Source organism: Cygnus olor, chromosome 2, assembly GCF_009769625.2.
Source record: "Cygnus olor isolate bCygOlo1 chromosome 2, bCygOlo1.pri.v2, whole genome shotgun sequence".
NCBI lineage: Eukaryota > Metazoa > Chordata > Aves > Anseriformes > Anatidae > Cygnus > Cygnus olor.
The window spans coordinates 33,985,644-34,013,272 of NC_049170.1; the positions used below are offsets into that span (position 1 = coordinate 33,985,644).

At 41.4% G+C, this 27,629-nt stretch overlaps 1 protein-coding gene across 4 annotated transcripts in view; it reads right to left on the reverse strand.

The window, feature by feature from the left end:
- RAPGEF5 (Rap guanine nucleotide exchange factor 5) overlaps nt 1-27,391 on the reverse strand; it is a 161,370-nt gene extending 133,979 nt beyond the window's left edge. The window contains exon 1 of one of the 4 annotated variants that reach the window (XM_040547900.1): nt 25,979-27,391. In XM_040547900.1, coding sequence (XP_040403834.1) covers nt 25,979-26,188 — 210 coding nt within the window. In that variant the 5' untranslated portion in view covers nt 26,189-27,391. Of the gene's footprint in view, nt 1-18,759; nt 18,920-25,978 lie in introns of those variants that run through there. The other 3 variants (XM_040547901.1, XM_040547902.1, XM_040547903.1) reach the window with 3 other exon arrangements.
- Between the last annotated feature and the right edge of the window lie 238 nt (nt 27,392-27,629).

A 27,629-nucleotide genomic window follows, 5' to 3' on the forward strand; every position in this document is an offset into this window, starting at 1 on the left:
AGCTGGGACAGGTGGCTCAGGAAATGTTTTGGAATAGCACTGCTAGGATCCACACCTTTGTACACCACAGATAATGTGGTCTGAAATTGGGCAACGTTATAAAGGTTGTTGCTGTGATATTTAAAACCACTAGAAACACAGGGAGCAGAGCAGATTTTTAAAATTCCAGCTAGATTTTTAAAAGCAGTAGCTAATTAAATGACTGATGTTACCAAGTATGGCCTATACCTGGGTTTATTATACCACTTCAATTGGACGATTATTTTCAAACAAGCTGAGAATCTCTCCCATTACATAAAGCTAAACACGTAAAGCTATTGATGAAAATAGTTTAATATATGAGCACAATCTGATTTTTGAAGGGTTTGGAAAAAAATTCCCCCACAGCATATCATACAAGATAAAGTGTACTAAAGAGGGCACGTTTCAGTCTTCATTTGAAAGATCAGGCATTGCATCACTGTGAGACTTTGTGTTAGTTCTTTATATGACAGAGTATTGAACTGGCTCTATGACAGCAATTCCCTATTTATTTCCTAGAAACTGGTTAACGTTCTAACCATGGGATAAAGATACTACAGAGCATGTTCTCAGTCATGCCTTTTGGGGACACATTTGAATTTTCTCCTAGTTTTTAAATCTGGGATTTTGATTTGGCTTCATCTCTACTTCAGATGATGTTGTCTACTAGCTGCTTGTGCTTTCCCTCCTGCCCAAGCTGTTCCAACAACTGCTGATATTTCTGCCATTGCCAGCAATGCAGTCACAGTAGCATCAGCGATGCTCCATACATCTGCTAGCAATTTAATCCCCATCATGCTCAGAAAGACACAAAGCAACAGCGCTTGGAACTCCAATTCAAGTGCTTTCCTCTGCTGGGATTTAGTACAGTGGTAGCAGCCAGCAACCTGTCTACACTAGAAGTCACACTAACACTACAGAAGAGGCCTTGGAAATTGTAGGGAAATAATTTCAAATACAGGATTCAAGAGTTTGGCCTTTCTTCTATTCTGGTATTCTCAAGTTAGCAAGAAAATAAAGCTTTTTTATTATTATTAAGGATTTTTTTTATTATTAATTAAGATTGTAAAATATTTAGAAGAAGGAATAAGGGGATTTAAACCTTTAAGCACCTTTAAACCTCAAAGAAATAAGAACAGGCAGAATCAGTGTTATTCCCCCCCAGCAAATTGCTTAAACTTCCATTTCAAGTTTTTAAAGTAATTAGCTTTTCAACTAGTTGTATTACTAAAATCTGGATTAAAAGTTTGCAGTACACAATCAAATTTTAACAGTTTGCAGCTTAAAACATTCATATATATTTGTCTGTTTGATCAGGCCTTAATTTGCGAACATGCCCATGATCATCCTCATGCTGATAAGCAGTTCTAAGAACATTTTTGTGTATAAATGTAAGAAATTGAGTGTTCATAGTTTCAGGGCACTATCACTATGTCCCTAAAGAATTTAAAATAGTACTTTGCACATTCCAAATTAGATTACTCGGTGTGCTTAAAATTAAATAAATGCTTCAGTACTGTGCTCTATCAGAACTTATTTCCCTAAATATAAATAGCCTGGAAAAAAAAAAAAAGAAAAAAACATCAAATTTGGAAACACGTGGTGTAGCCCAGACTACCTGGTAATGAGATCATTTCTATTCCCTAAGAGGGGGATTTCTGCAACTGCTCAAAAACCTGAATCCTAAATTGAATAATGTGACCACAAAGGAAATTATACATTCAGATGGATTTCCAAAAAGCGTTTAAGCATCCAAGCCTAAAATACACTTTCACAAGTATTCACACTGGAAAGTTCTCACGTTCCAACCATGAGAGATAGTGTATATAAAAAGACCACATAGCTGAATCCAAATTCACTTTCAAAAACAAATATACATTTGTGCTTTTCTCTCTCCACTAATCATTCAAATCTAACACTGCTGCTCAGGAAAAAAAATAAAAAAAATCCACCAGGGGTATTTATTAATTTCCCTCAGGCTTCTCTCCCACTCTACACAATTCAAAAAGTAATTATTTTTTTCCTACATAGAATTATTTCTCTCATTATGTACCCTGAAAATGATAATATCCTAATAACAATAGAAAGGACTGTAAACATTCAACTGATGGAAGTTGGTATTTTTTTTCCTTCAAAACATTGTTTGATTTGCTCAAAGCAAGCACCTAAATAATAAGTGAATTTCCATTCCAGCCCTGATATGAAAATGAATTCTGGCAGAAAGCTGGGCTATACCTTCCTGACAATCCATCCCCAATGTGCAATACAAGAAGGCAGCAATTTCTGCACGAGTAAAATGCTCATTTAATCCAAGTGCTTGGTCATTCCAGGCAAGGAGGGGGGAAGGGAAAGAAAAATCACTGCACAGTTTGGGTTATTTCTTGGCCAACTTCACATTTTTGCATTTGATATCACTCACTTCTACACGGTTTCTGAGCAGAAACTAGACATAGGCATTGCGTTTAACAGATGAAATGTTACTGCTGTTTGACGGTGGCTGCATATAGCAAGTATTGTCATGAATCCCAATCCGTTTCCATGTGGCAGCAGATTTTTACTCGTGGTTGCTAAGGCACAGCAAGCAGAGTTGGTTCTGCAGCTAGCTGACTTTCAGCAGATACCGTTCATAGGAAATGTAGAATACGCCTGACTTTCTGCCAAGTAATATCATAGCAAACAATCTTCCCCACTGCTCTTCTCAAAAGCCACCATCAGAATCCATGGATAATGAAGAACAACCGATGGAACAACTTCCCACATTAATATTAACGATGAAATATAAAATTCTTTACAAAGGAAATTGCTTTGATCTTCTTAAACTTCCTATACTTAGGTGTATCATAAAAAGGTCAAAAAGCTATCAAATGAGACATCTATGTTCAGCAGAGCTTGCAATTTAGGGTTCCCAGGTGAGACCGAAGAACTCTCTGGAGACACTCAAATGGGTCATTAGTGAAAGGAAACAGAGGAGTGCTTTCTCGCCTGTTTTCTGTATAAAAAGCTTGCATGAATCTGAATAAGTTATTTCACAAAAGGGAAGCCTACTAACCTTGGTTCATTCTTGCGTCCCTCAAAAATGAAAGGGAACTGAGAAGAAAATGGCTATTACTTATAAAGACAAGCAATGCACTTCAGGTTTACAGACCTATTTCTGAGACAACAAGTCATTATAGCAGTACGTTTAGAAGCACCTCTATATTTTCCAGTACCCAAAAAGCTAAGTATGGTTGAATGTAACTAAAAAACATTTTGTTTGTAGCATAGAAAATTTTGCACAAGACATTTTAAAACTTTTAAAGCCTCCATATCCTAGCAAGGACTGTAATTTACTGCACAACAGCCAATTTTTTTTGCAAAGCCCTTTTCTTTACCCAAAATAAATTATGAATAGGTATAAAAGGTGACAGAAGAAAACATAGAAGGATGGGTCAGTTGTTCTCTTTCCTCTTGCCCAGTCCTGTCATGGGAGGAAAGCCCTGGATAAATCCAGATTCAGGAAGCCATTGATAAATGCCCAGACTTCCTCTATACCTACCCTGTGCCTCAACTACAGTGGCAGGATGCTGACAGTGAAACCAAATCAGTTCAAGAGAAAGAGAAGAGTGCTAAACCACTGGTGGGGAATGGCTGGGCTTGACAAACTTTATGCTCCTTACAAGAAAGGAGACCACCACTCTCCTGGTGATGATGCAGTTCATAAAACGAGGCTGCTGACAAACAGGTTGTGTGTGCCTCTCCTCCACCTCCAGCTGCTTCTTCCCATCCCTGCCACCCTTCTGCCTTGGGCTACCCCTCCTGTTTGTGAAGCCACTTACTCAAACAAGCCAAAGTACTGGTAGCTTAAAACTGGCTTAATGAGTAATGATTGATTTTAACCCCGACTACCTCACTCTGCTGTTCCTAGCAAGACAGGCAAGAGGGAGCACAGGCAAAAGCAGTGGGATGTGGAGGGAGGCAGGAAGGGACAGCTGGGCTCAGAGGAAGCACTTGTTTATGCAGAATTAAAACTGTTCAAGGAACTATGGCATGGAATACATCTAATAAATCCTTAATGTCTCTGCCCTGTTAACATGAACAAAATTCAAATGTGTCAGAGCACAGCACTAGTAATGGGGAACTTTACCTCCCACCTGTATATTCACGAGTACATCATTTCAGTAAAACAAAAAACTCACCTCTAACTCCATAAAGCTATTGTAAACTGAGTATGCTACAAGCACAGTTTACAACATAAAAACAGAGCTTAAACGCTTGATATTCTCTTATAAAAACATAGTGAATATTTTAAATTTATATGCTAATGCAATGCTTGCAATAAGCATTTTTTTTTAAATACGAAAAGCAGAAAATCATGTTAAAATATGCATAATACCTTTAACTGACTACTTGTGTTTCTTCATTATTCTAACTTTATTGCAGCATTTGTGTTCCAGCTTTCAGTTTCAGTCATACCATTCGTTAATGTTCCCTAAAATCTTCCCAGTACATTTCACTCTTCCCGGCTGTCAGCATTTTACAGCAAAGCAGCATCCTCCCTTTTTTCAGTACAAAACGGGTGCTGTAGAGTAAAAATTGAGCAATATCACTGTATTTATTTATCTTTAAACCTTAGCACTTAATAAACAGAGTAGATGTTCTTTGTAATCTACCATCATGTTCCAGACCATCAGCATCCGGTTTGGTTTCAATCTGGAGTATACCACAAAAGAGCAGGTGGGTATGTTTTCATGATTCTCAAAATATTATACAACAATTAATATTTTTAAGTGGTACATGCTATAATTTAATAATAAATTATTTGAAGCCTCCAAAAGAAAGCACACTGGATATTTCACACTATAAATAAACTATGTTCCCAATTTCTCTTCACAGAGATCTAAATGAAGATGTCAGCAAAACATTGAAATAAAGATCAGGAGTGGGAAAATGTAGATTGAAAAGCTCTACATATGCAGACAAAGTACCTCTGCTGGCACATCTCTTGTGCTGCCAGTGAAATACTTTCTCATGACATTTCCAAATAAAAAATAACAACAAAAAAAGGCAAAATGGCACAACAGCTTGGCAAAGAAATTCTGCAAGCCAGGCAGCCTGACTCACAAGCACACAGTAGTAAAATAAATTTAGGAAAAAAACAAGGTAAAGGATTTAATCATTAGTATGGAAAAATGGCATCGTGGAAGAAAAATAAAGATCACTTATCAAAAATACTGCATGGCCCCCACTTTTACAGAGGTGCATCCTCTGAAAGCACTTTACCTCTGTACAGCTCTTATTTTCAATCAAATGACTTCAGACAGCATCTCATTTAGACACAAGCATCTATCTAGTTTGTTCTCACTCTGTGTACTACTCTACATGCAAGTCATATAATAAAAATGTTGAATTTATTCTATTCTCAAATTTAGGATAAACAGGGGTGGGGGAGAAGGACAAAGGCTTAACAACATGCAGAATGTAAGTACTCAGAAACTCAGTTAATGCACTTACAAAAAAAACAACAAGGGAAAGCTGCGTATCCCAAAAAATACATACAATATATGCAAGCTCCTTACCTCCCCAAAGCTCCCCCTCTCTCTCAGAACAGCTATATTAAAACTCATATACCATCACCTCTTGAGACATGCAAATCTTATCTAAAGTTTTCATTAATGCAAATACTTGCTCGGGTTATTGACTTGATAAAACCAACAAACACGTGCTTATACATTGATAACTTCTTAAACTGTCACACTTGTTCCCCTTGTTCTTTCCTGTCACAGCAGTATGGGTAAAGTTTAGAATGACTGAAAATTAAAATAATCATCATGCTCACAATAGTCAGACTATTGCTGTGCAGGTCAGCAGCTGCATGTGCAAATAGTACAGAGGTTCCTGCAAATAAATTTTCAGGGAAGAAGGGGAAAGGGGAAAAAAAGCCTTGCTAACAGTCACCTCTATGCCCCTGCCTCCTCAGGGGGATGGATTTCAGAGTCAGAGAGGGCTGACGCATTTCATACAGTCATTATAACTGCTATTCATAGCCTCTCCTGCCATCAGCCCAACCTGCCAAAACAAGAAAACCCATTAAATTTCCTAGTGGTTCTTGGAGGATGCTGGGAAAGTCTGGGAAGGTGCAGCCATTCTATGAGGCTGGCAGATGTTGGTTTTGCAGAGCTGAGACCTACAGAAAGACATTCTCTGAGATTACAAAGTGAGCCACCAGACCCATGTACAACTTAACAGCTTCCTACATGACAGCCCTCTGACTCTCTCCACTGTCCTGCACTACTGGGTTTCTGTCTCTCGCGGTCTCTGTCTGGTACCAAGGCCTTGTAATCCCAGTGGACAAAGAGCACTGAAACCAGTAGGGTATCCCTGCAAAGAATAAGTTAGCCACAGGTGGATGGAAGTGATTATTCCCCCTTATTTGTGGGTCATGAGACTACCTCTGGGGCACAGAGTAATTTTGGGCACTCTAGCACTGGAATGCATTGACTACCAAGAGCAAAGCCTTCAGAGCACTTGTTGTGTGAGGGAACTGGGTTGGTCCAGCCAGAAGACGGGAATGCAAAGAGGTATCTAATACCACCCTCCACTATCCAAAAGGAGCTACAGAGAAGACAGAGCTAGAGTTTTCTCAAAGGTGAACACTTTCCTAGACACAGCCAGCGTTTAGAAAAAGGGTTCTGAAGTGACACATTTTTATGTTAGCCTTTCACCAACACTTTTCCCCAATACACTACCCAATGTGTCAGGTCTCATCTGCTGGGTATGCTGAGGGTCACTGTAAACGGACCTACCTCTGCTATCAATGCTGCTGCAGATGATATAGGTGCCAGAACTCCGCCCTCAGCAGCTCACATTTGTCAGAGATTAAATATAATAAAAATTTAAAGCAGACAATCAATTAAACAAGTGATTCATCTCACCCATCACTTACAACACCCATCATGCAGATGTAAGTTCTAACGCTCCCTCTGTGGTGGTATCTGATGAAGTCGGCAGAGTTAGGTAGCCGATTCTCCTCATTTCAGACTCAGGAGCATCCCTGTGAATTGCCCTGATGACCCTGCTGCAAGGATGCTCACCTCTGCCACAAGAGTTGTAACACACAGCTGAAGGGCAAAAATATCTAAAATTGCTACAGCTATTTCAGTGAATGCCTGTCCACAGACACAGGAATAAAACTTCAAATACTAGCAAATATTCAGCAAATCAACTGTGAACAATCCTGACAGAATAAATAGCAAAAATGTCAATACAAAGTATATATTATTGAATAAGAAAATCCATTAAAATCTTAATTTATTCAAAAGCAATTTACAAATAAAGGAACAATTTTATAGATTTCAATAACTACAGCATATTTAATGTTTCACATACAAAAAGACAAAGTTAAAGTTCTGTGCTTTCATTATGATTTATGAAAATAACTTGCAGTAAATTGCATCAGTTTAGCTTATTATTTGAAAAATTACTATATCTGTGATTTTTTTTCCCCATGAGCTGCACATAAATAGTCCATGAGTTACATTACAAGCATATAGAAGTATGTTTTAATGGCCCTGTTCTTCACTATTTCAGAGAGCGCTGCATTTACCGCTGCCTGCAGCATACATAGGTCTCAAAGTAATTTCCCAAACTTTTTTTTTTTTTTTTTTTTTTTTAAGTAGATTGCAATTATTCCTTTCAGGTACAAGATGCATGTTCTACATTTGCTAGCTGAGACACCTGAACAAAACGCTGACATTCTTTATTTCTTGTTCCTAACAAAAACTGATTTTCTGATTTTGCAGAGTGACTGACCTATTGGACAAAGCACCAGACCGCTCGATGCATCTCTGCCTGATTCCTACATCTCTCACTGCTTTGGTACCAACTTTCTGCATGGGAAGGAAAAATGACTTGCTGTGGAAACAACGATGACCACTTTGCTTTTCAAAGCACTTTGAGACATGCTGATCAAGATCAACTGTGCTGAAGGCTCGAATAAAACTATCGGCTTTCGCTTTTCTTACTTTTTAGATTTGCAAAGAGTGGGAGCGGCCTCCAAGCTGTGTGAACAAGCTATGATTAAAGGAGCTCACATTATAATCTTAACAGTTGGAAAATCTGCAGTTGTGTTGTTTGTGTTGGCAACAGTCCGCTACATGACCTCTGGGGAACAATATTAATTTCACTGACAGTGGCTCTTGGCACAAGTCAGTGCCAACCTGCTATGGACTGAATAGTGGGAGTTCTTAACCACTTCCAGAAGAACAGCTCTAATTTACTTGTTTGTCGAAAAACTATTGAAGTTCTACTATTTTAGTTTCACAAGGCAGCCAAGGCTTCACTATACAAGAAGCTTAAAAAGCATCCAATACACAAGGAAAACAAATACGTAAAACAAGAAGTGTTCCCTTGAATCACACAATTTCTACGCAAAGTAGATCCAAGAACTCCCCACCTGCTCTCGGCACAGCCTGTGCTGTTAGAGATCTGTGACTAGCACCCTCAAACACCCTCATCACACTAACCTTGATAACATCATTTTTTGTGCTTGAAAACCTTTGGTTTGTCAGTCCTGTTGAAGCAGGAACAAATGAAAACTCAAGTGCACTCCATCTTCAAAGAGAGACTTGTTAACACTGAGATGAGGAGAGACTTGAAAAACAAGGCAGTTCACCTGTAATTTAATCCTGAACATACAGTATCTAGAGTAACATGGGATGTAGTGTGCAATAACCATTAGGACACGGTTAGAACATGAATAGTAGTTTAACATACATGAACTACTAAAAGCAGCTTAGGTAAATTCAGCTTTCAGTAGACTTTGACCAGAAAATAGCATAGATGAAAGACACAGACGAGTCTTGCAAATTTCTGAGCATGGAAAAAACAGCTCAAATGCCAAGTACTTAATGGATATGAGTTTTAGTTAAGTATGATAAGATCATATCCAAACAATATAAGTGACATATCTTGTGCTGATTAAGTTATGAAAGTAAAAGATGTGCTCAGCACCCCCATAATGTCACATAAACATTTCAGGCATTTTTAGATTGGGACCTCCTTCAAGAATACAGGTTAAAGGACAAAAAAAAAAAAAAAAAAAAAAAAAAAAAAAAAAAAAGGTATTTGAACTTAGGCAAGATTTCTGCCCAAAAGAGGCAGATTTCCCTGATGATACTCCTTACCCTGAACTTTAATTACCTGCCTTTCTCCTGAAGTACATTTTTATTTTCATTTTTTATTCATATAACAATTTCTTGCACACATTTCATACTACTAAAGCATATGGGTACGTCATTTATCTATGTTACATTATTCTGAATTACTCACAGTAATGCACAATTACATCTTAAAGACAAAGTCCTTCCTTTTGGTGCTGTGGAATTCCATTCTCTCTGCGTGAGGGCTGGGAACCTCTTGAGATTTTCCAGCTGATAGCAGGGAGTCAACACCCTGAAGTTTTCCCCTTTCAATCAGCAGTTTTGAAGGGCAAGACCTTGCTCCATTGAGAGACATTTGAAAAGATAAGGGATACACTCCTTACCAGGGTTCCCTAAAGAACCCTTACGAGGGCTCTCTGCATTCACCATTTATTTTCTACACAGTATGAGCCAGATCAGAGAAGGCCAGCACTCTCATCAGGCTTCACAACACAGGTGTTCAACCAAGCTGACTTTAAGCAAAAAGTCACAAAATTTGACAAACTACTCACGTGAGATTAATGCCCTCTAATAATGCCCCACTCAAATTCTTAGGAAAAGTAAGAAACTGTAGAGCACTAAACCATTTCTGGAGACTGTATATATATATATATATACAAAATATATTTTTACAAAGCCTAAACCCTAAATGATTAAATAAATACGTATATCTTCCTTCAGCTGGTCCCACAGCAGGTCATTAAACCTGACAATCTCCCAGCCCTCAGGAAAACAAAACAGAAACAAGAAAAAAAAAAAAAACCTCCAGAAAACCAAGATCTGATAGTTAGATCACAGGGCTCCTCTCTCTTCAATTCATTTCTTATATGTATTAGGAGCCCTTTAAACATATAGGCACTTTTTTCCCTCTTTACAAGAAAGGTTCCATTCCTTAACGAGGAAAAAAAACAGTTTGAGAGTAAAAGGATTAGAAGATTTTTCTATTTTTACATCTGATTAAGTGATCTGAATTCATTAACCTTTAACTGCATTTGCAATTATTATCTAGTTTTGCATCCCAACAGAAGTCCTACCATATGATGTCTATGTACGTCCTAGTCAATCTTATTCCCATATTCAAAGGCATATGTAAAAAGAAAAAAAAAAAAGGAAGAGTGCTACAGTCTAAATTAGCATTAGAAGAGGTAAGTGTGTGCAGTGAAAAAAAAGTCCAGAATATGATAGCAGAGCAGGGATCGGAAGATCACAGTAAATGTTTAACTGAAACTAGCACAGTCCAGTGAAAACTGTAGTGAGTAGCCTTCCTACTCAATTGTTTATCCGCATTTGTCTCTTGCCTTGCAAGTTGTGGTTCACCTTTTAAAGGCCTTTTCAAAACATATATGTGGAAATAACCAGAGCCTGCACTTACAGAATCTGAAATTACAGCTCAGAGGAGTATCCCATTCCTCCACTAAAAACATCAGTGGTAGCAGTACAACTATATTTAAGGAAATTGTGCTCATTAGAGCACATAACAGAGAAGCAGAATATAAAGTGAACATAAGCATGCTTATCAATTGTGTAAGCCATCACATAAAAAAAACAAAAGTAGAATAGCCTCTGCATTACTCACAGCCAAAGTATAGCTGAACATATCCTGAACAACACATCCTCAAGGAGCCAGCAAAACGGTCTGCTGATGCTGTAGTACAGTCAGAGGAAAGAACTTGTACATCACCGCCTTTCTACAGGGTCACATGTCCACCACCTGAGGACAGTCAGGCCTGGTCAGTGCTAGGAAAAGCACATTTGAGGAACTTCTGACCATCAGACTAAGCAGCAGATCAAATATTCCCTGTCCTGCTTGTTGCTGCATCCTCCTCGCCCTACCACATGCACAATTATCCAAGGCTCTTCCGGGATCCTACATGAAGTAGGAGCTCTGACCTGAGCCACCTTCTTCTGCTTCACCAGAAGGAGTCACAACATTGTAGAATCATCTAGGTTGGAAAAGACCTTCAAGATCATCAAGTCCAACCATCAACCTGACATACTGAGTCCCATCAATAAATCACGTCCCTTAGTGCCACACCCACATATCTTTTAAGTGTGTACAAAGATGGGGACTCCACCACTTCCCTGGATAGCCTGTCCCAATGCTTAACCACCCTCTCTGTGAAGAAATTCTTCCTAATACCCAATCTAAGCCTTCTCTGGCACAACTTGAGACCACTTCCTTGCATCCTACTGCTTGTCACCTGAAAAAAAGAGAATGACACCCTCCTTACTGCAGCCTCCTTTTGGGTAGCTGTAGAGGGTGACAAATCATAGAATGGTGAGATCCTTGAAAGGATGCTTTGTCCCCTAGAAATTAAAGAATTAGACTGACCATATTTTTTCAGGTCTAAGGTCAACGAGAATTAATTTTCCTACTCTTTAATATTCTGCATCATAGCCCACGCTTACAACTCTGATCTCTTCAATATGCTGTTATCCTCCTTCCTCTTGCCCACTGTATCCTGGTTACCAGCCCACCCAGATTTAAAAGTCAGTAATAAATACCATTTTAAGTCAACAAATGTTTTCTGACCTACACAAAGCAGGAGGTGGGAGAGAAAGAGAGAGGAGCTGCTGGGGGCCTGCTGTCTTCAAAAGTTGCTTCAGGCAATATGTTCACAAAAATGCTAACTTGTTAGTGAAGTTTGACTGAAATAAGGAAAGCAAAATGATACAAAAAATTAATAGACTGTAGAACTCCCCACTGCCGTTATCGATCTGTCCGAAACTAGGAGTCATACTCTACAGATGTTTCCATAAACACTAACAAAACCCAAGACGTCAGTGACATCTTAACAGCTTGCCCTAATCAATTCACCAAATGAGCCTGGGCCAGCCTCATGCCCTACCAAAGGAAGTAACACCTACTAGTGTTAGTAGGTTACACCTACTAGTAGGTAACACCTGTTTAGCCTCTTCCAGCCCTTTCACCATGACAATCTCAAAAGCCTGTCCACCTCAGTTTTGTAGCAGAGACACCTGTCCAACTCATTTTGTAGCAGAGACACCTAAGCCATCAGCTAATCTCTGGTGCTAGGGCAGATTGATGGCAAACTGCCAAACATACTGTAAGAGATCATCATTTTGAGATACACCATCTTTAATCAGTTTGCTCACTGCTCCACCCTTTCCCACACCAGCTTTTTGGGGATGACTTCAAACCAGTTGTTGTTTCAATACCACCAACCACATGGGCTTCACCAATTTCACCTAAGCCAGCAGTATGATATCTATTTGGTCACCTCCCAGTTGTCAAAAGAAATTAGCAAAATAAATAGTTTCAGCACCTTCTTGGTACTGGTATACATACACAGATGCTTCTGACGTGGAGACAAGGAATGAAGAGAACAGGGATGGAAAATTAAGATGCAGGAATTTGGGAAATGTTGTGTACAGAACAGATGTGATCATCATCCTCATCTTGTGAGCACCTCATCAAGACGCTTTTCCTCTCACCGAAGAGAGGAGATCAAGACATTCCTGGTGTTCCTTGGGTTTGGATTTGCTATGCTGAAACCCACAGGTTTTGCTAGTCTATTAGCAGCACTGGACACAACAGCAGAAGTTAGCTGCAGGGCCTCGACGACATCATTTCTGGTAAGCAAACTTTTGCCTTGGAATTCACATCCCTGCTCCATCCACCAGGATACGACCAAAAGATCAGATGGGTTCATCAACAACAAAGCAATAGAAACGGGAACACTCCAGGGTTTGGGAGATTACATGGGAGGTTTGTTTGCATGTTCTTCACGTGCCTCATGCTTGTTGACGTTTATAACTTCTCCATTTGTGCCAAGAGATAACAATGACTGACTCACGAGGGAAAAAGTCATGGTATAAAGAAACAAGCATACACACTGAAACTGGAGTTAGCTGGCTCAGGCTGAACAGAAGATGACTCACAGACCCACAGTATTTAGCTTTGTTTCTAAAAGTCAGATAACACCAGAAAATGCTACAACAAGGAGTGAAGAGTCAGTCAGTTTTCTTCCTTAACTCAAGGTAAATAACAAATACAGAAATAAAGCAAGTTTTTGGTTTGGGAAGTCTTGCTAACCTTATTGTTACCTCTTAAATGCCATATGACAGTTTTTAACTCAGGTTTATAAAGAGTAATTATTGTCTCTGGATAGCTTCTTTGAAATTAATTTTATTTACAGAACAAAAGAATGTAATATTTCCTTCTCCACTCCCATCATCCTGCCGCAAATTTTCCTGTAATGTGTTTTGCTATTAATAAGAAAATGAAGTAGGTCCTTTTACCCAGCCTTGACAAATGGGTTTTCAAAGACCTTAAGTTTAATAAGAGCACAAATTTTAATAGCAATGTAGCTATGTTAGCCACCTTTTGTGCTTAGATGCCACAGTCCACTACAGAGACATTTTGTCTTAGTAAGCATAGTAATCATATTAGTAAGCATATTCTCTAGTCCATCACTATTCTCTAGTCCATCACTGCAGCTTTTAAAGAAAATACTGATAGTAGCAGAGCCAAAACATACTCTTGCAGAGCCCTGCTCAGTGATTATTTGACAAAGTTTTTGGTTAGCAGTCTGCATAGCACCTTCCAAGCATTCATTTCATAGGAGTTTCACCATTCACAAAGTCTTCTTTTGTTATTATTTTTAAACAACAATAGAGTCTTTGACACAGTACTTTGTAACAAGGTTAAGACTGATATGAAATTAGCTGTTTTTGTCATATGTTCAGAGCCAGTCTACGTAGCAATACCCTATTGTACCTCAGCTTCAAGAGATAGCACAGATTCATGCTAACACAGAGAATTCCCCTAATGAAGATACAGCAGTCGATTCTAAAGAGACAAAATACTGTAATTGATCAAGCAATAGCAAAGTAACGGAGGACAAGAACAGGATTAAACAATTCTGAACAGGAAAATACGAAGATGTCTCAATGTTACATCTTAGGGTGAATGCTGTTTAATAAAACATAGTAGCAAGATAAGCAAATTTTGCTCATATTATTTTGGTCAGTCGCAATCAGAAGTCTATAAACAACTTAATGTGGCCCTAATCAAGGTAGGTATGTGGACAACTCCACATTAAATTATGTTCATCATCATCAAATGCAAATGCCCACTGAATGGAAAAAATGCTGACACCTTCTGTGGTTTTAAATTAAAATGTATCAATGTAAAGAAAGCAATCTGAATGGCTGTGAAGACATTTCAGTGCAGGACTAATCTATGCCACCAGGAATTCTACAAAGATAACAAATTTTTAGGATGAAAAGCACACATGATGGAGAGAGGGAGAAAACTGCACAATGTGTATAAATCAGCAGTGCAGTCTCATCTAGATTACATTCAGCACAAGCCATCACAAGTTCAAGGGGACATTGCCAAACCAGAGAGTTCAAAACAAGGTAACAAAAACACCTCTGAAAAGGAGATTTTTTTTTTCAGATAGTCATCTAGAGAGACTGGGATTGCTATCTTTAAAAGACAGTTGTAAAAAAGAATACTTAACAAAGTGTGCAGAAGTCAGGAGAAATGAACAAAATGGTCACTGAAATTAAAGGTGGGATATTCAAAACCAATCAAAAATAAACGTTTTCATTAACACAAGAAAACAAAAGCTAATTTTCCTTCCCCTGTAATGTCACTATCACCAAACCCTTCACTCAAGCTCTGAAACCGTGAATTTCAAGATGAGCCTGAAGCCAAAATACCAACCAGATTCATTAAAAGGCTGGATTTCTATGAGTAACATGAACAGCTGTAACTACAGCAGTTCACAGTAACAGCCACCATCAGAATATAAGGTATCTCCAGCTACTAGAGTCCAGAAAAAGACAACATATCAGGCAGACTATATAACATTTGCCCCAAATACTTGCATGAGAGAGAAAAAAACTTTTATCTGTGGCTATTGTTACCTGTTAGAGTAACTTTAAAATTTGCGGATGTACAATCAGATGAGCCATCATCTTGACCCACTACTATATTTCATATCTACACTAGCTTCCTTTGAAATAATCATATTTTATTTAAATAAAACTTCTACCAGCATTATGTAAATATTTATCACCACATTGAAATGCAAATAATAACTGAGACTTTTTAAGCAGGATTTCAGATAAATTCTCAGTTAATGCATACACTGTATGAACTGAGAACAGACATCTCAATGGAAATAAACAAAACAAGAGACATCACTCCTGCTATTCAGCTCGGAGACTTACCAGTCCTAATGCATGTCCTGGCAACCTAAGAGACCTATTGATTTGCAGCCATTCATTCAAGTGCAGTGAAAGCCATAATTAGATAAATAGCTTTGGTAAAACTAATCTGAAACTCATTTGTTTTGGGACTGTCTGTTTAATGAGATAAAACTAGAAATTAAATATCTGTTGAATGTTCTTCTTCATATTCTTGAACACAATAAAAAAATATAAATAGATGTACTCATTTAACTGCCATTATTATTTTTGCATTTTATGTATTTTGTTCCAGCAATCGCTGTCAAAGACAATTACAGAGACAAAGCTTATGAATGACTACACTCTAACAGGCTGACCAGTTCTATCAATCTCTTTCATACACATGGATACCGAGGTATAAAGAGAACTGGTCTTTTCATCACTTTTAAATACTCTTCAAGAAAACAGATTACAGTTTTATGAAGGCACATATAGGATAAGTTTTTAAAGTATCTAGGCTCCATCTCTGGACATGCTAATGCCATTCTTTGTGAACAGAAGTCAAATTCTGGTTAAGTTTTCAATGTGTTTATAACAAATCAGCAGGATTATTATATTTTTTTAAGTGATTTCTTCAAAGTGCTGAAGAAGACTACTTAGCAGAATTCCTGTGTCATGATTACAGTGAGCGCAATTCAGCGCTGGCACAGACAGATGTTACAGTTTACCAGTTAAGCCAAAACTGGAAGCATGGGATACATGTGCTCTCACCTTTCCTCTTTGGCAGCTAACTGCTGGATTCTGATTTTGTTCATTTAGGACTTGCATCTCCCATGAGCTTGGCCTATCTTGACAAACAATGCAAGCCTCAGTTCATCCCTTAACACAGATTCAGCAGGAGCCTGGCAGCCCACTCACCCCAGATTTGCTTTCTCTGCCAAGTGGCTTCAGGAGATGCAGAAATGACACACTGCAACAAAGCGCTGGGATGCACACGAGCTGGGATCCCCATCAGATCTAATGGATTCTTCCAGCTCACTCCTTCAGCCAGCCAGTAAACAAATAGCTGTCCTATGACTTTCAGAGCCAACCATGCATACGTATTGTTTTTTCTCCCATTCTTTCCATATTTAAAAAGATCAATTTATGCATCATCAAAGTGCATTCACCTATGGGATGAATATACCATTTGCTTAACAGTGTGCAGTAGCAGTCTATGACAGTAAACAATTACCACATTCAACTGAAATCACAAAGTGTTTTAGGATCACTGAGTAACTACCTAAGCCAGACTTGGCCAGAAAACCACAATTAAATGCTTAACTTCTTAAAAAAAGTAAACAAGCAAAACCCAAACACCTGCTCTGCTTCCCTCTCCACCAACAAAGCAACATCAAAAACTCTTAATGCTCAAAAGTGGTCTGGACCTTAATTTTCTGTTTGTTTTTAATTCAAAGAAATGCAGTACTTCCACTGATTGGCTGCTCCTCATCACTGACCTGTGGACCCCATACTATCTACTGCAAGGCTATGGTTTGCCATACATACAGTAATATCTTTGCAAACAGCCACTGCCCTTTCCTTGGTGCTGCTTGTTCCACTGTCCCAGTAACAATGCTGACAAGCAACCTGCAGAGATGCTCAGAAAAAACAGCAGTAGGAGAAGCTACCAGCAGATGAAGCACACACAAATATAAAACTCACTCCATAATGAAGCATCAATGAAGCTTCTGGCCTCTGAACTATTTCTTTCCTTACTTCTCCCAATCCATCTGTCTCACAGTCATGCAAGGGCTGCGGTAGGAGATTCAGGAAGCAAGGACAGAAAGGCAGCCCACTTTGATCAAAGGAAACCAAAGAGCACTCTCAAAACTGGACAGCCTCTCTCTTCCTCTCCAAACATCTGATGCCATCTTTCCAGCATCTACCTGCTTAGATAGTACAATCCATGGAGAAACAGACTGCTTCTGAAAAGGAATTAGATGTACAGAGTGAACAGAAATCCAAGAAGGATGGAGTACTTAGCATTCAGTTTACTGAGAGAGTATCTAAACTGCACAACACAAGCTGTGGCATCTTAATCTTGGTGTGTTGTCATGACTTTTTTGGTAGCATTCCAAGTATTTTCACACATTGACAACTCCATTCTGATTTGTTAAAAAATATGCATAAGCAATCAGGAAGTTAAGTTATAGATGTATAAGTTATTAGCATTACAATAAATATTAACTAATAAAATTATTTTGAAAATAAAATTATTATTAGATATTTGTGCTCAAAAAAATCCAACTGTTGTGTTCTGGTGATGCATGGTAAGTGTGAAGAGTTCAAGTCAGAAGCCAAATTAAGGGGGAGAAAAAGAAAGTTTCATTCCTCATAACCAACCAATTAAAAGGGCAAACTAGAAATTGTTCTGTACTTTAAGATTTATTGGGTTAATTCAGTTCTAAAAACTGAACTCAAAAAATCATTACTGATACTATGAATGCATCTCTACTGGTGTATATTTATATATACTGAAGGATTTTCTCCTAAATCAGCAGGATATTTTCTTTTAGCACTATAAAAAAAATATATTGACTTTTAATCAGTTAGCCTGCTGTGTCCTCTCCAGGAAAATATCTCGTGAAAAAGGAATTCATCAAAATAAAAAGTATACCATAGGATTTAAATACTAATAATTGACCATAGCTTAATACAACAGCCATATGTAGATCATTTTACAAGGTCAGACTAACCCAAGTCAAACTGTAAGTTAACCAAGATAAAAGACATCATGACAATTATGAATAGGCACTGTCTTTTACACCTGGAAAATTGAAAGGATAATATTCAGATCCTGCTTCCATGGCTTTTAATTTTAGAGCCTCGGTGACTTCATTTTTATCCTTAAACTCTTGCCAAAAGCACAGATACAATGAAAAATATTTAAATCAAAAGGTGGTCCATAGATAACATTTATGCAGCAAATACTAAAAACTAACATAAAACACTCCAGTGAAATCAATCCATGTGTATGGATCCTAAGAGATCTGCAAGACTTAAGGAAAAAGAGGTTTTAGGTTTTGTGCATGAAGAATTGCAATCAGCCACCTTCGGCAGAGCAAGGTCATGGGCAACCTGCCTAAGACAGCCCTAGGTCTACTGAAAACAGGGCAGTCTCACAGTGCCCAGGGTTAGAGGGTGCACCATTTTATTTCCTGTACTACAGCACCATCCTGAGCCCCAACCAATACTTGTGTCTCCCATCCCCAAGTGACTACAACATCTGTTGGCCTGGGGATCCAACACAGAAACATGGAGAGAACCCATCTAGGGTCTTGAGGAGTTGGGAGGAATCAGGCCAGAAGTCCATGTTCTGAACCCCATTGTTTCATACTGTGACTGCAACGCTCATTACCTGCCTGAGGAAAGGTCAGAAACCATGGATGGACAGGAACACTTCAGATATAGCCACGTAGGCAACCTCTGTCCACTTCTTGGGCCTACTGGCGCAGTAACTCTGCAGCAGTAAGTACTCCACCTCTTGATGGCCAGCTTTACAAGTTTCTCTGAGAAAACTGGGTTTAATGAGCACAAAAGGAAAACATAAACCATCTTAGAGATATGGAATCTTAAGTATAAGTTTACATAAAAAGTGATCGACTTCCTTTCCAGTATGTAAAAAATTACAGTAACATTTCACATTAAGGATAAAACATCTGTTTTATTGCAATGGCTTTCCATGAGTTATGTTGAAAAGATGGCATATTCTGCTTTTCTGTTATTTTCCCCTTCTAAAAAGCCATTGCCTCCTATTTTCAGCATTTTCATTAGCATAAAAATGAAATGCATGGCTTGTTTTGTTATTTTCTCCCGGTACAGAAAGGCATTCAAATCACTGGGGCCACAAGTAACAACAGTTGAATACAAACCTTAACATAGTTTGTCATAATTGTACAGTGCTGTGCTTGTTCACTCACCTCACTGTCTAGGAAATCTAGTGTGGATTATCCAATAATGCAGGTTTGCAACCAAGCAAACTAAAGTATACTATTCCACAAAGTGAATTTTGTTTAGTTCTGTTTAAATATATAAGTAAGAGGAGAGTCGGCTCACTTATAAATCAAATCTTCCTCTCTTCAAGATGCAACACTAATGGAAATTTTCCAAATACTTGAATACTTTCCTTTTAATTTCAACTGAGCTGATCTTATTTTATACAGAAATTTTCGTGATGGATTTGCAAGCCACACAATGCAGCATCCCACACGAGAATCTACAGGCCATGTCCTGCAGAAACAGGGGCAAAGCTGAAAGTAAAAGTAGGGATATCCTTGTTGAACCAGAATTACAAAAACATGCATGACCAATCCATACTTTCATCAGTCCCTGACTGAAAAATTTATTACTAACACAAAAAAGCAGCACTTAAAGACTGAGCATGGGCAAAATTTACTCCAGGTGCTTTCAGCTTGAGTTCGATTTGCAGCAGGGGTTAAAGACAAGACCATGTTTTATAGCAGCTGACTATGGATCAAAGAGGGACTCGCCAGAATACAATCTGGCCAAAACAGAGAAAGGAAACTAGGTAGGAACCTACCCTATAACAAGCTGATGCATTTTCTGCTTCAGCAGAAATTTTGCGCATCTTCCACGAGCAAAAGCCACACGATGGCACCTCTTCCCTGTATGTGGGCAGCAGCACCTGCACCCATCAGGGGTGCCAGAAAGCAGCTGAAATGCCAGCCCTGACACTCCCAGCTGCACCTCCAGTACCAGGGCAGCCACAGGCAGCATAACTTTGGGTTCTGCAAAGCTTCCTGGGTTACTCTGTAGGGCAGAGGAACGGGCTTGCCTTAGGTCTCATTCAGCTGTAGTTAATAAAGGCCAGGCGCAATTTCTCACGTCATAACACATGGGCTAATTAAGAAGTATTCTCAATTTAGTAATTCACTGAACAGTGACTATGAAACAAATTACTATGCAAATAAACACAAGAGACACTGAAATTCCCTGTCAGCTACTGTGGTCACTGTCGCTAAGATGTTTTACTCATTACTCAACATTTCATGTGTCACCAGTCACAGACCTGACAGGCTAAAGGATACTGTGAAAGACAGTTATCTTAATCAAATACATTTAGTAGGAATACATAATAAGCCTGATTACAATAGAAAAAATTCAAGACTACTTACTGAAACTATTTTTAGCCCCATAATAACTGCCAAAATGATCAGGGTATTAAGCTACTGAGTAGAACTCTTATGGCAGGCTTTAAAGCAAAATGTCACCAATATCAATCAGCCCACTTCAATAATAGCTGTGACAGTAAAACTTTCGATTCACTGAGCCAATTCATTATTTCTGTGCACTGATTTCAATCAGTACCACAACACCACATCTTTTTAATGCAGGAGAAACTCCAAAAGTAAAGCATCTGTAGCACGTGTAAATATAGGTACCAGCACAATTGTTCTCCTAATTTTTTCCTACTCTTCTCATTAACAAGCCTGGTCAAACAAGGATAAATGTTCTAATGAAATGTGTTGATCACATAAAACAGGAGGCGTTGTCAAAACAAATGTAAACAGGATGGCATACAGGTAGATGAGGTGACTTTGAGGACCAAAATATTAGGAGAAGGATATACTTCAGCAGCCTGAGATACAAGGTCACTGGCAATAACAAGATGAAGAGCTTCAAAGAAGAAGAATATGGACTGCTATAAATGTCAGTCATTGATGAGAGATTAACTGAATACGAGGCAAATCTGTATGCTTGTCTCAATCAAAGGGTAACTATGAACTACCAATACAATGTAACCACGAAAAGAAGCACTGGAAATTCTGAATATTTCCAGCAGGGGATTTCTAATGTCCTAGCAAAACCCCATTTACAACATTATGGTTTCCCCAATTGCAGCATGAACTGATTCAAGGAAAATAACTTGAATGAGGTAAGCAACTGAAAGCTTCTTACAAGAGACAAATAAAAGTTTACGAAAATGTAGGCTAAGAGGGGTTAGGATACTTCACTTAATTAAAACAGATTGCATATAATTTGATGTTTTTCCCTGCCAAAGAAGAGTTCTCTGCAATAGCACGACAGCTGCCAGTGCCAGAATATATGACAGATCTCTCTAATACCCTCCAAACCTCCAACTATTTTCAGCTTGGGAACTTTCTGTGCCTGATGAGGATTATTTATGTTCAATAAACTTCGATGAGCTTCCCTAGTCTCCCCTGAACTCTTGTAAACTCTTAGCTTTCATACCCTAACTCCTTAGTTTATTTTCAATCTGTAGCCTTACATCCAGTTTACATGTTGATATACACATAGGGCAAAGCTGTCACTCAGAACAGAGCTAGGGTCTCTTAATGTGAGGGGCATCTGAGAACATATGCCTGGCTGAAGACCTCTGGGAACCTCACAAAAGTCATTACAGGATCTCAGAAGAGGAAATAGTCATGGTGTTTCTTCAATTTCAAGCAAGTCAAACAGCATGGTCCATGGTGAAAATTTCGCAGTATCAAAGAAACACTGTATCAGAGTAGCACCATGATGTACAGAAGATTTTCCAGCAGCACTACTGTGACAAAAAACATCTACACCACTCACATATAACAATGCTGTTTTGGTTGTGTGTGAATGTAAACCTAGAAAGCAGAAGAGGTCATTTAAAATGTGTATGTGTCTGTGTATGTGTGCAGGGTAACTATCCCTCTGACTTCTGAGCACCAGAAAAGACAGCAAGGCCAGTTCATGACTTGTGTACGCATGCTTACTGCTTGTACACGTAACACATGCTTGAAGGAGGCAAACTGGAAAAACAGAAGGCTCCTCCTTACCAAAGATTTTCAGAAAGCATGTGGCAGAGGGAAACAGCTCCGTAGGACACACTGAGCCAACATAACGCATCCCTCCTCTGCCTCTGCACAAGCTCTGGTGTGTTGCAACGTGTCTACTAGGCAAGGAACCCAGCTGAATCCACCCACCCCACCAAAAAATAAATAAATAAATAAATAAATAAATATTCATATATATATATATATATAGGAATAAAACTAACACAGCAAAAGACTGGACGATTTTCTGCCATTTTATCCAGCAGAAACAACAAAGCACCAAGCAGAGGAAGAGGAGTAAAACCCACCCCTCTTTCAGCTCCCCGTGAAACTGCAACCAAACCTCCAATGCCATCTCAGACATCTGTGCTAGACCTGCCCTTAGACCTAATTTAACAACATCCACAGTCAAGGACAACGCCAACATCCACTGCAAAGTTCAGGAGCTTTAAAACAAGCATTGGGCTTCCCCAACAGAGGGATTCGAGGTTAGCTTTATCTAAATGACTAGAGTACTATAGAGCATTGGTGTTTACCTGGGTCCACATTTCCCATTTACCTGGGAAAGTGCAAGCAGGATGGTTGCTGCAGCTTTTCTACAAGGTGCTTTTCCACCTCAAAGTTCTTCAAGTGTATTAAAATCGGACACATTCTGACACAGAAAGCCAAAAACGCCCTCCTGTACTTTGGTTTTGGGGTTCACTGAACTGAGAGAAGAATGCCTGCTTTATTTTATCTCTATTTTATTCCACATTGTTCAATTATCCCCATCTCTGGTCACAAGTTGTCAAACAGCCTGGTGCCAAGGACTGAGAGGCCTAAACAGATTTAAAAAATGCTATTCCACCCCATACTGGTTTGCAAAATTTATTCCATTTTTTGTACACTACTCAGCGCTCTCCCCCTCCCCTGCACCACAGGAAGTATTCTAACAGCATGCAGTGAAGTACATCCTTAAAATAATTATAGCACCCTTAACACTTCCATTATACTTTATTATCCATGCCCTTCAAGCATGCATGCATGTAGATTATCCTTGTGTTATAGATGAGGAAGCAAACTGCACTGCAGGCGGTCCCTCAGCAAGTCAGCATCAGAAAGAGACCCCCCCTCTTCAGGTCATAATATTTTTCTAGGAAATTAAACAAACCAGAATTTCAGCTGGTCAGCATTTATTTGAAAACAGCTCACCTAAGTGAGCAACATTCCTGATGAATCCAGCTGGACAAATAAGACTCTCAGCTTGGTGGTTGAGCAAACAAAAAAAAAGGCACAAAGAAAAAGTCACGAGAGACTAAGATCAGACTAAAAAAAAATTTTTGGGGGTGGGGGAAGAATGGATATTTCATAAACAAGCAAAAGAAAACCCTCTGAAAATGAACTTTGGATTAACCTGGAATACTTTGCTGAGGTGGAATTATAAATCTTTGTTGCATGTTTGTTTTATTCAACCCTTTCCCAACCTTATTTTAAGGCTTTTCCAATTTGACAGTCAGGTTTAAAAGGAAAAGAATAATTAAAAAAAAAAAAAAGAAAAAAGAAAAAAAAAAGCGCTTTATTTTATTAATTTAACATATCTATTCCCTGTCCCAAATATTGACATTTTCAGGGTTGAACTTATTCTCCAAATGAAGTGGAAATACATGGAAAGTGCCATCCCCCTAAAATTTCATCTCTGGGGGGAAAAGGCACGTGGAGAAGGGTTTAGGCAGGAATCAACACGGGCACTACTAACGGAGCCAGACTTCTCCCTGGGGAATCACGTGTGTGGAAGAGATCGTCCGTGCACCACAAGTGTTCACCCTGTTTCAGAAGGGAACAAGCAACACTGACATCCCCTACTGGGCTGCCAGCCCTGCCTGCACCCCATGACACACCACTAGAGACCTGCATCACTGAGTAATTCCAGCTGAGTCCTGGGGAGAGGTAGGAGAATCCCTGGAAGCCCAGAGCTGGCAGAGCACAGCAGTCCTGTCCTCCACATGGCACTAAGCCACCAGCCAGAAGGTCCCGCTGGAGCCACGCGGGATCTCCGTGCAGCACTGCCCACTGATCCAAGATCTGCTGGATTGACTCCAGGCAAGCTCACAAACTTGCCATACTCTCTCCAGCTATCCTCCTGTCAGGATAGACAGGTGAAGAAAAACTTTGCAAGGTGAACCACGGGGCAAAGCAAACCTACGGATGATACCACCAGTAAATTTGCCAGCCCATAACAGGGCACATCAGCACAGAAGGGCAGAACCTCAGCTGTTAGGAAGCAAGGCAGGAGCAAGGCTTCATCAAGGACAACTGAGGAACTGCATGACCCAGGAGCCACCCAAGCTTCTCATGGAGGTGTTAGCTCACCCACTCCAAATATTTACAGAGCAAATGCTCATAGTGATCACTTATCAAATGCTTTCGGTAGCAGTGAAGAGTAACCACGATGATCAGCCTAGGCCTGCTCTGCACGACATCTCCCTGAAGTGGTACAAATCCCTTGTGCTAAAAAGGTGTTTTAGACCTGCTCCAAATGAGCACAGCTGCTGGGCACTGCTTCTCTTCTCCTCACAGGAGGGCTCACTCCACTGCTCTCCTGGGGTCCTTTAGAATAAATTAAGCTCAACGCAGAATTCAGAAAAGGTCTCATCTTCTCTGGAAGATGGACACCTGTAGTAAACTTCCTGTTAGGGCAGAAAGGACTTGGCCATGTAACATTCACTGAATCCCCTTAGCCCTGTGTTTGGATGGACACTTGCCAAGTGGATTAAAATTTAACCCGAACAATAAAAATCATCAGGCATCTCCATACAGACTAGTCTTTATTCTGTGGGTTAAACTCACCTGAGGAAAGAAACTTACTCTAGAAGAAGGCTCTGAAACAAAACATTGCTCAGAAATAGTTCTTTTCCTGTAAAAATACGTACTATCTTAATCCTGTTTATCTTCCCTACACATACATCTTCTTACAACAAAGCAGTCACACAGCAAGTTTCATTTTAAATTCACACCCTGCTAGATTTCACAACTTCCCCGTGCAGAGAAAGCATTTATTTACACGGGTAGAGTGCTGCAATGTTGATTCGGGTGCAGACACACATCGTAATGACTTCTCCCCGCTGCCTACAGAGGTGGCTGTTGGTGCACCGCAGCCCCACGGCAGCTCGCCCGCTTCTCCACGCAGATGAAGCCAAGGCCGTGGGGATGACGCCAACCCCTTCAGTTCGGCTACCAGACGGGGGGGTTGAGGCCAGGTTTGTGTAAGTTTTGCGGTGACTTGACGCCAGTCCCACCCAATAGATCTCCAAGCACAAGCGGGTTGGTTTTACAGCCCAGTAAAGCCGTTCCATCAGCCTTCCCCAAACCAAATGAGCCCACACCGGGGATCCCCACGCAGCCCCCATCCCCACGGCCCCGCTCACTGCCAGTGGGGGCCCAGAACCCACCCGAGCTTCGAGCGCTCGAGGCCACGACCTCAGCCCCGAGGCTCCCACACGTGCCCGGCCCACGCGAGTCCTGCCAGGCCGGGAGGGGAAGGAGGGACGAGCACGGCCGCGGGGGGCAGCGGCGGGCGCTACTCCGTTTATCGGCAGGGGGCCGTCACCGCCGCCCGGGGACCCCCCGCATCCCCCCGCGGAGCGCCCCCGCCGCATCCCCACGGCCCCGCCGGGGCCCCGCGGGCACGGCACCGCCCCGGGCCCCACGGGCCGGCCCCGGTGGGCAGGCCGCGGCGGGGGCGCACCCCGCGGGCTCCCTCCATCCCTCCCTTCCTCCCCGCATCCCTCCCTCCATCCTCCCTCAGCCGCTCACCCGGTGGCCGGCGGCGGCCGCGCTCTTCCTGCGCAGCGTCAGCCCGCTCCGCAGCAGCGCCGGCAGCTCCCGCAGCTTCTGCCGCAGCTGCACGGGCGGCGGCGGCGGCGGCGGGTCGGGGGCTCCCCCGCCGGGGCTCCTCCAGCCGCGGGCCGGCTCCGCAGCCTCACACGGCGGGGGCGGCGGCATCCTCACGGAGCCCCCAGCCATGCCGCATCCCGGCCGGGCTCACGGCGCGCAGCCCCGCTCCGCCTGCCCCCCGCCCACCGAGCGGAGCGGAGCGCGGAGCCCCGCGGCCCCCGCACGCCTCGGCCCCGCCGGCCGGGCGGCAAAGCCCCGGCAGGAGCTGGGGGAGCCGCCGGCCCCCCTCCACCTTCACCGCCCCCGCCCCGCGCCGCGGCTCCGGCGGTGATAAAGTGCAGGTAATGGGGAGGAGGAGGAGGAGGAGCGGGCAGGAAGAGGCAGAAAGTCCTGTTAACTCCTTTGCGCTCAGGTCCGGCGCCGGGTTGGGACCGGCTGGGGTCGGAGGTGGGCTGCGAGGGGCCAGGGGGTCCCCTCACGTCCTGCCGGGGGACCCGAGGTGGCCGAGGTGGCCGTCCCTTCGCCTCCGCGCTGCTGAGCAGGCGGCACGTCCCGGGGGGCGGCTGGCTTGCAGTCCTTCAGGTAATCCCTGGAAGAGCTGAGGAGGGAGCCTTCGGTGCCAGAAGCCGATCCGTTCACTCTTGGTGCAGGGAGGAGGCAGGCATCGAGAACCCAGCGCCTTCAATTACTGGCGCTGTGTTTCACCCCTGCCTGATCCCTCACAGTGGTGCAGGTGTCGCTCCCTTGCTGCCAGACTCTTCTTGTCTGTGTCCTTCAGAGCCCTCAGTGTAAGGTGGGGCTCCGCTTGCACACATCTTCTGCCTCAGAGCTACAAAAAACGCTGACCTGCTCTTCCAGGTTGAATTCACCAGTGCCTAAAAGTCTCAATAAATGGCATTATAGCCAAGCCACTCTCACGGAGACATTGCAGAAAGCTGTCCCCCTGTCCCACCTGTGAGGTCCAGATGTCTCAGGGACCAGCTCCACCACTCATCCACCCTCACAAGGAGCTGTCTTAACCATGTAACTAACCTTACAGAAAAATAAAATATTTTTTTCCTCACTTGTGCTTCTTAAACCAACTCAGCTGGGATCACAGAGGTAGTAGATGTGCAGACGTGCACAGCCCATGTCAGGGTGCAGAGGTGCATAACAGCCACTTCCGGCACCAGTGTGGCATTGGGTTGTCTGTCCTCTGTATGCAACAGCAGCAGCCTGGCCTTTTGCCTACACTGACCTGACAGCAGGCTGCTGGAGAAAGGTGATCCTGCCCGCAGCCACTAGAATTGTACTCCCCTCACACCCCTTACACTGGATCTGGTACCCATCTGACTCTAGTCAGCTGGTCAATCTGGTGGAAAAATTACACTTCAGAGAATAATGAGTTTTCCATTGGCCAGAGAGCTGAATTGATCCACCTTGTGACCACACAGCTGCAGGATTGGGGCAGGCAGCATCCTGGAAGTGAGGGAAAGCAGAATTACTCCTTTCTGCAGCCATCCATCATTAAATCAGCTCATCTGCATCCTCTGCATGTGACTTCATGAGCAGTGCAAAGCAGGCTGAGCCA